This window comes from Microchirus variegatus (genome assembly GCF_963457635.1).
Source record: "Microchirus variegatus genome assembly, chromosome: 3".
NCBI classification, from domain to species: Eukaryota; Metazoa; Chordata; class Actinopteri; order Pleuronectiformes; family Soleidae; genus Microchirus; species Microchirus variegatus.
The window spans coordinates 22862016-22875672 of NC_139804.1; the positions used below are offsets into that span (position 1 = coordinate 22862016).

General features: G+C 41.3%; 2 protein-coding genes across 2 annotated transcripts in view; one reads left to right on the forward strand and one right to left on the reverse strand.

Annotated features, from left to right (window-relative positions):
* Positions 1-986: 986 nt before the first annotated feature.
* hspa13 (heat shock protein 70 family, member 13) lies at positions 987-5124 on the forward strand (the record flags this gene model as incomplete). Its single annotated transcript, XM_083886559.1, has 5 exons — positions 987-1120; positions 1210-1550; positions 2315-2531; positions 2609-2776; positions 4541-5124. Exons 1-5 carry the CDS (start codon positions 1096-1098, stop codon positions 5122-5124), a joined length of 1335 nt encoding a protein of 444 aa, XP_083742685.1. The 5' UTR covers positions 987-1095.
* Positions 5125-8144: 3020 nt separating this feature from the next.
* The window catches only part of gdpd5b (glycerophosphodiester phosphodiesterase domain containing 5b), a gene marked incomplete at its 5' end in the record, with an annotated part of 29487 nt that continues 23974 nt past the window's right edge, over positions 8145-13657 (reverse strand). Inside the window, 4 exons of the mRNA XM_083886202.1 lie at positions 8145-8972; positions 10649-10761; positions 12727-12741; positions 13341-13423. Coding sequence (XP_083742328.1) covers positions 8887-8972; positions 10649-10761; positions 12727-12741; positions 13341-13423 — 297 coding nt within the window. The 3' untranslated portion in view covers positions 8145-8886. The remainder of the gene's footprint in view (positions 8973-10648; positions 10762-12726; positions 12742-13340; positions 13424-13657) is intronic.

Below are 13657 nucleotides of genomic sequence, written 5' to 3' on the forward strand. Positions count from 1 at the left end.
AATAAAATGAAAGTAATAATACATTTGATGTATTTGAATTATCCTACCAATAACTACAGAGCTGTGGCTGTCACATGACTCATTTGCCCCTGGAATGAAAATGAATGGTAACAGTGGTGGTTTCAAGCTGTAAGATTTCACAGTGCAGTTTAAATCCACAAAGATCAAGCAATATATTATCGAACCTGACAGACTGAATATATCTCATCCTTACAATATACATTTTTCACAAATTTGGAAAGAGACCTGCAGCATTACATCTTCCACTTTCTGATACACTTTCCTTCATTTCACTCTGGAGAACAACAACATAAACAATATTTTTTAATTAATTTGCAGTAGGTGCCTCGACCGATCCGGTATGAAAGCCATAGGTTTGACTGGCATATTTGGTTTATGGCACAAGTTTTACGTCCGATGCCCTTTCTGATGCAACCCTTTGCATTATCTGGGCTTGGGACCGGCTCAAAAAGACACAGGCTTGTGTCCCCCTAATATCCACCATCTTTGAAAAACTTAATGTGAACGGTGCATTTTAGCTGTAAAATGGCTTTTCTGTGGTTGCACCGAAAAATCAGATTTGAATACTTTTGACAAATTGTATCTTGTTTTATTTTTATTGCATGCTTTATAAAAGCATTTTAGAATTATTATTATTTTTTAATGAAACGTAAGTCTTTGTATTTTATTTCATTATCATAATAATTATTTTTGAATTATAATCATTATTTTTCTTATATTAATTTATATTTAGTTTAACTTCAATATTTTTTTATTATTATTATTATTTTAGCGTGTCTGGTTGGCTGAGAAAGACGGACACGTCACGAAACTTTCCCTCCCGTTGCACGTAGCTACTGGTCATGGAAACTGTAGTCCAAATCAAGTCCTTTCCTAGCAAAGGCGCCTTGCCGTGAACTCCATTACCCAGAATACACTGGGGTCCTTTAACGTTGACGTGTGATTTACTGGTAGATTCCGGGTCCGCAGCATCCAGGTTACAGAGTTGGACATCACTTATCTGTAAACTGAAACCTATTTTAACACCATATTGTGAACTTAAAGGGACGTGAGGCTCTGCAACAGTCTGTGACGATGTCCGGAGAAATATCTATGATAGGTAAGTGGAAAGAGATGTTTATTCAACGGTATGCTAACGCATAAGCTAAGTGGCTCGGTCCACCTGACCGTGTTGTCCCCGGTCCACAGGCTCGGTGATCCTGGCCCTGTTTCTGGCCGGTTATCTGGGCCAGCAGTACTTGCCGCCCCCGACACCCAAAGTGATCGGCCTGGACCTGGGCACCACCTTCTGCTCGGTGGGCGTCTTTCACCCTGGCACCGGCGAGGTGGAGGTGATAGCGGATGAAGATGGTAGGAAGAGCATCCCCAGTACAGTCTCCTTCAACACCACCGCGGTGCTGGCCGGACACGAGGCAGTGAGCATGGCCGACATCAACCCACAGAACACCATCTATGATGCCAAGAGGTTTATCGGGAAGATATTTGAGCCGGAGGTGATGGAGCAGGAGAGTGCTCGTTACCCGTTTAAGGTCAGTCAACTTGAGGTTTGCTGCTGTCATGTGTCACACTCTCACAAGCAACTAGACATGGTTCGATACTGCTTTGATATGTGATGATATAGTCGTCTTTTTAAAATCATGACTAAAACTGGGGACAAACGCCAAGGTTTTTTTTGCCAACACTACCCATCTAACAATGTTTGACCCGACCTCAGTCGCAGTGAGTCAAACATGTTAGAATTCTTTGAGTGCACTCTGTATGCAGTCGGGCAGTGTGTACTGATTACAGACCCAACTGCAAACACATGTTGCCAACAGCCAATGAAAACAAGTTGGTGGGACACAGGAAATAGCGTCAGAAGATGAAGACGACAGGAAGTAGCAGGAACATCAAAACAACAATGGTGATGTTTGTTTAATCTTCAAACTGTCGCTCTCATAGACATGATCAAACTACGAATCACGTAGTCTCTGATACCTCATCAGACGCACTCTGTGTGATCCCGAGTCGTTCAAATCGGTAAGTGTGAACTCCCAAGTCTGTGTTTAACGACGGAAAGTTGTGTACTGTAGTGTGTCCCCAGCTCCAGTTGTTTGAAAATTTATGCCGATGCATTTAGCAACCGTGTATGTTCACGTGATGGTGCACTTCTCAGTTAAGCACCTGTATTTAAAACGGTAGACCAAACATCACCCCACCAACCTAAAGATGCTCAGATGGTAGAATCCAGTATTTATGCTTGAGCATTGACCCCAAAAATAATCTCCTTCACTCTTTCCGTTCCCCCCTACAGGTGATCAACAACAACGGTAGTGCAGAATTTCTGATTTCTGATTCCAACCGTACCTTCACCGTGAGCCCTGAGTTCATCGGCTCCAGGCTGCTGCTGAAGATGAGGAAGATGGCCGAGCGTCAGCTGGGTGTGTCCATCCAGAAAGCTGTCATCTCTGTGCCTGCAGAGTTTGACGAGAGGCAGAGGAACTACACTGTCAGGGCTGCCAACCTGGCTGGTCAGTCATTATTCTCAGGATGTTGGATGTCATGATAAAACCACACCTCAGTTTAAACCTTTGTTCCTGTCATGCAGGCTTGGAGATCCTGCGTGTGATCAACGAGCCCACGGCTGCTGCCACGGCCTATGGCCTGCACAAGGTGGACGTCTTCAACGTGCTGGTGGTGGATCTCGGGGGAGGAACTCTGGATGTGTCTCTCCTTAACAAACAGGGAGGCATGTTCCTCACCAGAGCCATGGCAGGTCAGTGCTTCACGTTTCCACTTTTGCAAAGATAGTATGTGATAAGGTCTCTCACTGTCGCTGCTGCTACTTTCTACACTATTACATTGCATTAATAATTATCATACAATCTTTTTTAAATTATTCTCATTTTCATATTTTAAATAATTACTGTGTGGTATTTTTTGCAGATCTGGGAGAAACAAACATGTTTTCTTCAGTCCATTGAATATAATGGTTATTGGCCAATATTTCATCTAAACATTTTAATTTTTCACACATTTTGTCTTTTAGAAATACTGAGCCTCCTACGATTTGAAAATTGCAGCAAGCCATATTGCGATACAATTAAAATGCCTTACCACACATACACTAGTGATTTATGTTGTCACAAGGGGCAGCCTGCGTTCTTCCAGCCGACATCATGATTTATAAAGACACTAGTTAAAGTGACCTAACATTAAGTGCAATCCAAATTCAAAACAGCAGTGAGTTGTGCGAGTGTTATTATTGTTATTAATATAACATTTCAAAAAGAAAAATGGTAGCAATGAGATGCCCATATATCAGGTGTTACTGTGTTCATGCCTTGCAAAAGTATTCACCCACCTTGGCATTTTTTTGTGTGTTTTTGTTACCTCACAACCTGGAATTAACATGGCTTGTTTGAAGATGTTCTTTTTTTTATTATTATTATTATTTTTTTATTGTGTAGCAAACAACAAATAGGAATAAATAACAGAAAAAGTCAATTTGCATAACTATTCAGCCACCTAAAGTCAATACTTTGTAGAGCCACCTTTTGCGGCACAGCTCCAAGTCACTTTGGATACGTCTCTATGAGCTTGCCACATCTTACAACTGGGATTTTTGCTCATTCCTCCTTACAAAACTGCTCCAGCTCCTTCAAGTTGGATGGTTTGTGCTTGTTTACAGCAATCTTTAAGTCTGACCACAGATTTTCTATTGGATTGGATTCTATTGGGCCTTGACTAGGCCATTCCAACACATTTACATGTTTCCTCTACTCAAGTGTTTTAGCAGTGTGTTTGGGGTCATTGTCCTGCAGGAAGGTGAACCTCCGTCCTAGCCTCAAATCACGCACAGAGTTGTACAGGTTTTGCTCAAGAATAGCTCTCTCTTAGCACCATCCATCTTTCCCTCAATTCTGACCAGTTTCCCCGTCCCCGCTGCTGAAAAACATGCACACTGATGCCACCACCATGTTTTTTTTATAACCTTGTACTTCTCAACATCATTGTCCCTTACTTGTTTGGAGAGTTCCTTGGTCTTCATGGCAGTGTTCAGTTAGTGATGCCTCTTGCTTAGGTTTTGCAGCCTCTAGGGCCTTTCAAAAAAAGGTGTGTATACGTGCTGACAGATCATGTGACACTTAGATTGCACACAGGTGGACATCATTTCACTACTTATGTGACTTCTGAAGGTAATTGGTTGCACCAGCTATGGGCTTCATAAGAAAGGGGGTGAATACATATGCACATGCCAATTTTCTGTTTTTTATTTCTCCAAAAAATTGTTTATGTACATGTTTTTCTCATTTCACTTCACCAACTTAGTACTAAAGACTAAATAACGGTCCCATTATCTGTTTTAGTTTTATAAAAATTGCACCCATTTGGTTTAAGCACATAATTTCACTGTGTTGTCTTTTTCTTGACCAAAGCTAAAAAAAATATAGTCCTAACTTTATCCTGGTTTAATCAAGTCAGTATGTCTCATGAAATACAGCACATTTTTATTAAGTGGAATTTGTTTTCGATGCAGGAAATAACAAGCTGGGAGGACAAGACTTCAGCCAGAGGTTGCTCCAGTACACCACAGAGCGAGTCCGACAGGAGTTTGGCGTCCCACCCACTCTCAAAGAGGACATCCACCATCTCCGACAGGCCGTGGAAGCCGCCAAACTCGACCTCACCCTCCACCCCAGCACCACCATCGCTGTGCCACTGCACCTACACAGTGCCGGCAGTTCCGAGTCGCCAGAAAACCCCGGCGCTGCTGCTCCAGTTCTCTTCAAGGCTGAAATTTACCGCAAGCTGTTTGAGGAGCTGAACGAGGACCTTTTCCAGAAAATTCTGACCCCCATTAAGACCGTGTTAACTGAGGGCCACGTGGAGAAGGAGGACGTGGATGAGATTGTTCTGGTCGGGGGGTCCACGAGGATCCCGCGGATCAGGAGGCTGATCAGCGAGTACTTTGGGAAGGAGCCCAACACTTCGGTTGACCCTGACCTGGCTGTGGTCACAGGTGTGGCCATTCAGGCCGGCATCATGGGCGGCTCCTGGCCTTTGCAAGTGAGCGCTTTGGAAATCCCCAACAGACACCTGCGCAAAACGAACTTCAGCTAATCTTAAAGTTAATTTATTTAACATAGAAGGGACTTTCCTCAGATTCATCACTGTTTCGTTTTCGACTGTGTGCAACGTGACTCCTGCTGATGTGCCGATCACTGTTTGGCAATAACGACAACTACAACAAAATTCCATTCATGTACTGAGACACACCAAGATTCCTCTGTCAGATAGATTGATGGCTGCAGCAGGAAGAACAGTGAGATTCTGATAAAATGCCACTGAGGCACTTCTCTGTTACCTATCTGGTAGATACTGTCATGGCATTTAATTCAGGGACCAACCACGCATTTAAGACTTGTCAGCACATCTTCAACTATTTATTTATTTATTTATTGTCATTAACAATATGGGTGTGTGTGTGTGTGTGTGTGTGTATGAATGCAGAAGCTTTCTTGTCTTCCCATCAAAGGTAGACGTACAGTGTTCTTGTGCCTTTTTAGAAAGCTGCTACAATAAGTGAATCGCTGCATATCAGCGGTTCAGACACAAAGGCCTTTGACCAGGTTCTTCACAAGTTTGTTGGAATTCACGCTTAATACAAATAATTTATTATGTCTTACCTCGTGAAGGAGTGGTTGAGGTATAGAGTGAGTCCCTGTGTGACCTGTCAAGGATGCATTTTGGCAACAGCCTTAATGTTAACTGTACTGTCAATCTGAATTCATGAGCATGGACTCTTTCTGTGAACAGATTGCAGATCAGATCATTTGTCTCAGAGAGATAAAGAAAGATGTAGTCAGTGCTGCACTTTTCAGGACTTCCACTTCTCGTGTGACGTGTCCCTGCTTCATTTAAATGAAGTTTGGACAAGCAGTGAGAGAAGGTAGACTCTGGTCGTCCCGCAGAAGGACTAAATCGTTCCTTCCTGGTACCTCGTGTATTTGACGTTGAGTTGTGTTACTGTTAGGTGTAGGCTGTTTGATAATGGTGCCAAAAATATTTAAGTGTGAAAAACATAAGTTTCTCCTGCACTTTTTTTAGGCTGGTTATTGTGCATCCACCATAAAGGCTGATTTCCCTTTCTGTTGAAAAGATAAGCATCTTTTTTTTTAATGTAACATTGTATCTCTCACGTACAATCAATCCATCCATCTTGAACACATTCCTTTTAAAACTTTGTCTTAAGTTCTTTCTACAAATGAAGTCATGTTGTAACCGACCTTGATGCAAGGCTACATCGTTTACATCGCAAATAGTTTCCTCATGGAAATGAGACCACACAATACTCATGATGACTATGATAGAAATTGTGAGACTGATCTATTTTTGTATCACAAGTTTTATTCGTTGTCGGAGTCTAATCGCTGAAAAATATGTCAAAGTTGCAATGACCAATTAAAACTAAATTTCTCAACCTCTCAACTGTTCTGTGGCATTTATGTTGCTGAGGTTTGCCACACACGAATTCACATTGTCATAACACGCCACACAAATGTAGTTTCTCATTCAGTTACGTTAGGACTGGCTCTGTGATCCCAAACACAGTTGCCAGGTGTGTTGGAGCAGGGAAATGCCTAAAACATGCAGGACAGTGGCTCCCCAGGACCAGGAGTGAGAAACCATGGTTTAGACAGACCTAGACCTATTAGACATGCAAATCATTTTGAACATCTTTTACAGGGTATACGCAGGAACCCTGAAGTTGATTTCAAGACCTTTTTAAGACTTTTTCCAAGACTTTCTCAAAAATATTTTAAGACCTTATTGCCACTCCAAGATGTAATCAGCAACACATATTTAACTCACAAAACAGTTAATTACGTGTGATTTTGAATATTATTACACGCCAGGAGGAGCGTGTTCGCTGTCGCAAGATGTGTAATAGCGTCACATGTACACATGCGCGTAATGAGTTGATCTTGCAGGGGAGAGCATTCCTGCGCATCGTTGTTTTTAACAAAGATGGGGAGGAAAATACTTTCAATACTTTTTAAGGGCCTTAATTTTCCCCAAATTGATTTATCAACTTTTAATATTTTTAAAGACCCTGCGGACACCATGTTTGAATACACAATAATACATCCTGCCAGACTGACTCCACCATACACACCATCATAAAGGACAGGCCGTCACCACTTATCTTATTTTTTTAGTTCTGGTTTAGAGCCGTTTCTCTTTCCATGAATCTTGTGTTACAAAAAATTAAAAAAAGAGAGAAATTAAAGGAAATTAAGGAAACAACCTCCTGTATTTGAAGATGTTTTAATGTTTCATTCTGAGGCACGGTAAAGAAATAAAACAAGAGGCAACACACGTTTTGACTCTATGCTGCCTGCTGTGAGACCTGTAGTAGAAATGTCCCTTCAGTTAGCTTGGAGCTTAATTTCACATTTTAAAATCACCCTCTTCATTAACAAATACAGCATTCAGGTCTAAGAGGAGTGAGATGGACTTTGTTCTGTACAACACCGCAGACCTAACCACACTCCACAGGCTGTGCAGGAAGGGAAAAGTGAAATATCTTCCGCCTTGTCCAAACTATTGCTATTGTGACAACTGAACTGGTACATTTTTCGAATGTAATTCTTAGTTGGCTGGAGCATTTGTCACATTGGCTCACTCTTTATGTACAATAACACCACAGCAGCAGCACACACAAGTTAAAATAAAAAAAATCCAGCCAGGATCCACACAATACAACCATACACACCTTTAAAAAAGCAAAGAAATTTAACCATCATAACACGTTCACTTTAAACAGCATAATCCTCTACCTCAAACCAGTTTAACCAGTTCAACACTTTAATACATTGGGAGCACAGCTCACACGACAAGTCATCTGATATGATCATTACTGTAACATGCAACAGGGCAGTAATTACAAAAGTGTGGTGTGGACCACCACAGTCCCCTAGTGGGCAATGAAGATACTGTAGGGGGGGGGGGGGGCATGAGGTCATTCAAAATAAATAAATAACATTGTTTTTTTTTTACAATTACAAATACCATTTACAATCAAGATTCAGGAATCAGAAATGATTTTTAAAAAGGGCATGGGATTTAAATTACGAGTGAGTCTATTTACTTTTAACCTTTTAAGTACAGTGTGTGGACCAACCACAACGAGTGTCAGCGAATTTGTTGACGCCTCACCTTCACACTGGAACACCAGCGTATCTGAAGTGTTCGGTGAGGGATTATCATTGACGGAACACTTGGCTCTGTGCCTGATGGAGCAGTTCCACAGCGACCTTAAGTTTGGTAAACGGCTGCGTGAGGGATTTATTCAGCCTCTGTCAAGACAATCTGACATATGGTGAGAAGAGAAGGCAGTAAACAGCTTGTTTGTATTTTCTCTTTAAATATAAATATTGACGCAAGTACTATTATTAGCCGAAAGAAGGCAGGAGTGTAATAAGCGTTTTTTTTTTTTTTGTTCCATGCTGCGATAAAGGATCGTAAAAAAAAGAGCCTCGTTTCAAAAGGAACTCCATCTGCTACGAATTATAATTTACTTTCACAGTCATACGTTGCTAATCTGCAGATTCATGTTTGAGAAGCAGGCTTTGGTAACTTAGGGGATCTTGGACATTTAGTTATGACAGGAGGAGGCCACAGATTTGGCTAATTCTCTTTATAAAAATGGTGTGTAGTCTGACAAGCAAAAAACCCTATTTACAGAATGTACATGAATACACTGGGTAGTTTTTTTCTGCAGCAGTCTATCAGTTAATCAGCAGGACAGGAGGAGGAGGAGGAAGAAGTTACACTGGCTAAAACAGGAATGCAGTCTTGGTCTCACTGCGGCAGAATCACTCACTGGCAAACGCCCTGATTGGTGTAGTATTCATAACCATTGTCCACATACAGCTCATCAGCACTGCCATCTCCATTCCCCACCTCTGGAAGACGCCACAGAATAAATAACAAGTCAATACACTACAAAACAGTTTCTAACAGCAGTTTGAATAAATACTTTGAGGTCCAGTCCCACTGTCCCCTTAAATACTCATAGATTCTTATAAAAAAAACCTCAGTGTGTGAGGTAGTGCAGGCTTAAAATGATACAAACAAGAGTGGGTTGACCCATTTTGTGCAATAATACTTCAAAATGGGGCTTAATTGAATGAGTTCGCAACTGCATATGAATCCAAAAAGCACATTCTAATATTGGTCTGATTACATGAAAAGTTTTGCCATGTAATCACCAGGGTTGGTGTCTCCTTGTATGTTTGTGGTTTTGTTACTTATAGACTTAGGCGTTATTCCACTAGCACGACTTGGCTTTTGCTTTTCCATTAGCAATGCTGCACAATGATTGGCCAGAGTGCCGTCACAGAAAAAAAAAAGGCACAAGAATTAAACCGAACAATGCCGAAGTGTAGATCAGTTAATACTTCCTTAATAATACAATCCTTAAAACAAACAAAAAGCAAAGAAATGTCTAAAATCTCATCATTTAACAGGGACATCCGGTGTATTTAGCAACAGCACTGATGAAAGCCTGCGGCGAGCAGCATTGTAGACCCTGCTGCTCTATTTCAGTTCAGTTACTGGTCATGGAGGAAGTACTGAACAAATCTTTTTAATTAACTGATTCTGAATCAGAAATGAACTCACTAGTCTGTAGTTTGTGTGTAATGAACGTGTGAAATAAAGTCACGGCAGTGGCCGTGCTGTGATGTGATTTATGGTGCTATTGTTGTGGAAAAACGCCATATGAACTGCTGGTAGTTCAGTGCATAAAAGGGCTGTAAAGAGCCTTCACACACTCGATTTCACAGTGTGACCGCTCTAATCCTACACACACCTAGGAGTCTGTGAGTGGACATTGGGACTGAGCCTCACACTCTTGGTCAATCAGTTTAAAAAAAAAAGGAATAGTAGTGAAATAGGGCAAACTGAATTCAAAAACAGGAAGTGACGGGCAACAATTAGCGGACACAAACATGACTTACCTTTCACCCGCAGCCCTACAGGCAGTCTAGACAGACCGGGGCATCTATAAACTCCCCTAAACACAATGTTGTCTCCACTGGGAAGAATGTCGGGGGAGATTTGTTGTGTGAAGCGATGGATGCATGGATGAAGGAATGAAGGGTAAAAGTAGGCAGAGAGGTGGCAGGTAACGAGGGATGTAATGGATGCATGGAACTAAAGGAAGAAGTCACTGCTGGTGGAGGAGATGGAGGAGGAGGTAGGTAGGATGAACAGGAGGTGGTGCACATCACACACGAATGATGGAGGAGGCAGGAAGCTACTGGGGTTGACCTTCAAGGGAAGAGAGGAAGAGGAGGAAGAACATTCACAGATACTCAGACAGATGCATGCTGGGATGCAGCAACATGCTAGTGGGTCTCCTGAGACTCAAAAAAGCCAGCTCCTTATTTATTTATTGACTTTTTTTTAACTTAAATATGGCGAGATTGTTCCCGCAAAATCAGTAAATTTAAAACGTTCAATAGAAACAGAGCCGACGGCTTCGGAGCTGAGGAGACCACAGAAACAACACAGTCACACAACAGAACATCAACACCTGCTACACGTATGCATACGTCTCTCCGTGCGAGGGCTTTACCTGAGAAGATGAGTTTCTCCTTCATGACGCTCATGTCTCGACTGGGCCTCCTGACGGTGGCACTCAGCATGATCTGCTCAGGGTTGTAGCTGCGCATGCCGCTCATCCGATACCTGCAGGGTAATGTGACACTTCAGAGATCACCTCCAGACAATGAGGACATCAATAAATGCTCCCAAACCAAACTGTTTTTATTCTGAGTAAGTGAACTCTGAGGGAGAGGACTAGCATATCTTGCATTAGCATAACAGAGGCTGTGTCGTTCTTTCTTTGGTCTGGTAGTGGAAGGAAATGGCTGCTTTCTTATTTTGTAATGTCGACACAACATTTTAGCCCAGGTTTTCTGACTCCTGGTCCTGGGGAGCCACTGTCCTGCATGTTTTAGGTGTGCTTACTGATGAGCTGACCACTGGAATGAGGCGTGTTTGAGCAGGGAAACATCTAAAGCATGTAGGACAGTGGCTCCGCATGACCAGGAGTGAGAAACCCTGTCAAGCGCCCATGCTGTTCATTTCTGATAGATCATGTATAATTATGGTTTAATATGTTGGCACATTTGACTGTTGGCGTGGTCATGTACTCTTAGCTTAGAAACGCAGGCACATTCCCCTTTGTTGTTGTTGTTAGTGTCCGGTCTGTGTCTTTGTGTTTTAATGACACACACGCACAATAACATGTAATTGAAAAGATAAAGGAATAGTAGTTAGCGAATGTATTTAGTGCTAATTGAGTAAAATGGCTTCTGCTAATCATTTGCTTTATCTGAGTAACTAGTGCAGTGCCCGTAGGAAGTATGTGCGCACCGCAAATCAAATACGCCATGTAAAGAGATTTGTGTGGCTGACAGTCACAAAACAGCTAGCTACGCTAATGCTAATCGTAGCCTCGCTAGCTTACCTTTGGAAACGGGTTCCTAATTGCTGAGAAAAGCACTGAAACAAGGCCTTTATAAAAAAAATATACAAGTGTTCAAGTCAACTTTTAAATTACATTGTAGCTTATTATTTAAGCTACAATGTAACAACAAATGTTGGTCACAATTAATGAATGCTTAGTTAATTAGATTTTCATGTTAATCCAGATAAAAATTGGTCATTTGGTCAAATTAGTTACAGTAATCTACCACAACAAGGCATTCCTATTTCTTTTTAATTAAGACTTATAATGAATCAGTAAATAATTGATCAAAAACAAAAACAATAGGAATGATGCATTGTTAAAATAAAGGATACTTTACTGTCAGAATTGAAATGTTATTATTTAAGTTGGTGTGCAGCATACAAATCATTGTTTTAACAGGGCTCTTTTTAGACAGAGAGTTTTTAATTAAATATTTTTCCGGTGTGTGGTATGAGTCAGCATGGGCAGTTAAGTCTGTTATTGTAATGTCTGGACATTGTCAAGGAAATAACATATTTGTCACGACAATATCCAGTTAATCAACATTGTTTAGTTGCATAAATAATAACGCCCTAGCTGCCCCAGATGAGTGTAACAAGATAATTTCCTGGATGTGAAAATGATGTCTGCAGTAAAACGATCAGCCTCCGTTTTAATTAATTTAACTGAGGAGCATTAGTCACGAAAAACATTAGTCACACAGATGCTTTCAGAAACTGGAATGTAAACACGTGACAAGGGCTTTAGTTCATCAGCGTCAATAAAAGCTGGCCCTGAGGCACTTTCTCTGATTAAATCACATCCGTAGTTCATTTTGGACATTTAGTCTTTTCACTTTAATAGAAATAATAAATTGAAAATCTCAGCGTGGACGTTTTGTGCTGTGTGGGTGAAATAATTTCATTTAATTCAGTCCACGGGGATTAAGACAAGAGCTTTTCCCTCTAGAGGAAAGTGGCAGCAGTACTTAAGTGAGATACAAAGGAGTGAAAGAAAATATGAATAAAAGACTGCAGAAGAAGGTGAAGAGAAAAATCAGATGTCATTATAAAGAGAGTGACGATGAAGAATGGAAAAAAACGGCAGTGAATGCCTCAAACTAAACAACGATAGATAAGGAGAGCGAAAAGAGGATGAAAAGGTAGAAGACTTTGGGTCAAAAGAGGTGACCCAGTTACCTGATCATGTGATAGCTGAGAGAGGATGCCAGAATGCAGCAGAGGAGAAGAGCAGAGGGAGAGAGGCCGAGGAAGGAGAGGACAGAAAGACAAAAAAAGGACAAAAGGAGGTGGGAGAGAAGAGAGGTCAGTTTCAAATGTAGCAGAAGAAGCTACTGTAAGTCTGGAGTGAGCGGAGTAAACCTGCAATGCAGAAGATATAAATCACTGCCCCACGAGGGACAGGAGGACATCACACTGTCCAACTGTCCAGGGGAACAGAAAGACTCCCCCTGAGACACCACAGGGGGAGATGATGGGCAGCAGAAATGCATCATGACAGTTTACAGAAAATGTTATTGGATAACTGCGTTTAAATTATCTAACTTTTAGAAAAACCTTAAAACACAAGGGGAAAAGTACATTATATTTCAGGTGTTATTTTTCATGTGCACCAGAGAGAGAGAAGTTTGCTGTAATAAGTGCCGTATGCATATGTGTATTTGGATGTGAAAGCGCACAATAAGACAACCTTACAACCATACACCATTTGTCCTAATTCAGTAGAAAATGGAGAAACATCAACTCTTGCACAATAACTCGATGCAGTTACATCAGCATGAGTCTGTACTTACTTCTGGAAAATGAATATTCCAATGACCACAGCGAAGGAGATGACGTCTGCAGACACCCACATCAGGGAGTATTCCTGTGGTCTCTGGAGAGAGAGAGAGAAAGAGAAAGAGAGACACAGAGACACACACACAGTGTCCCATATCAGAATTATAGTTTTCTCTTCTGACATGATCTGCCACTAGATGGCAGTATATGACAACAACAAAGTCTCCTGCAACATTTTTGAACATTATGAAATGATAATAAAACTTACAAACAGACTTCTGTACAAATGCAATGACATCCATCGATGTGCATTGATTAATCAGCCAGTAAG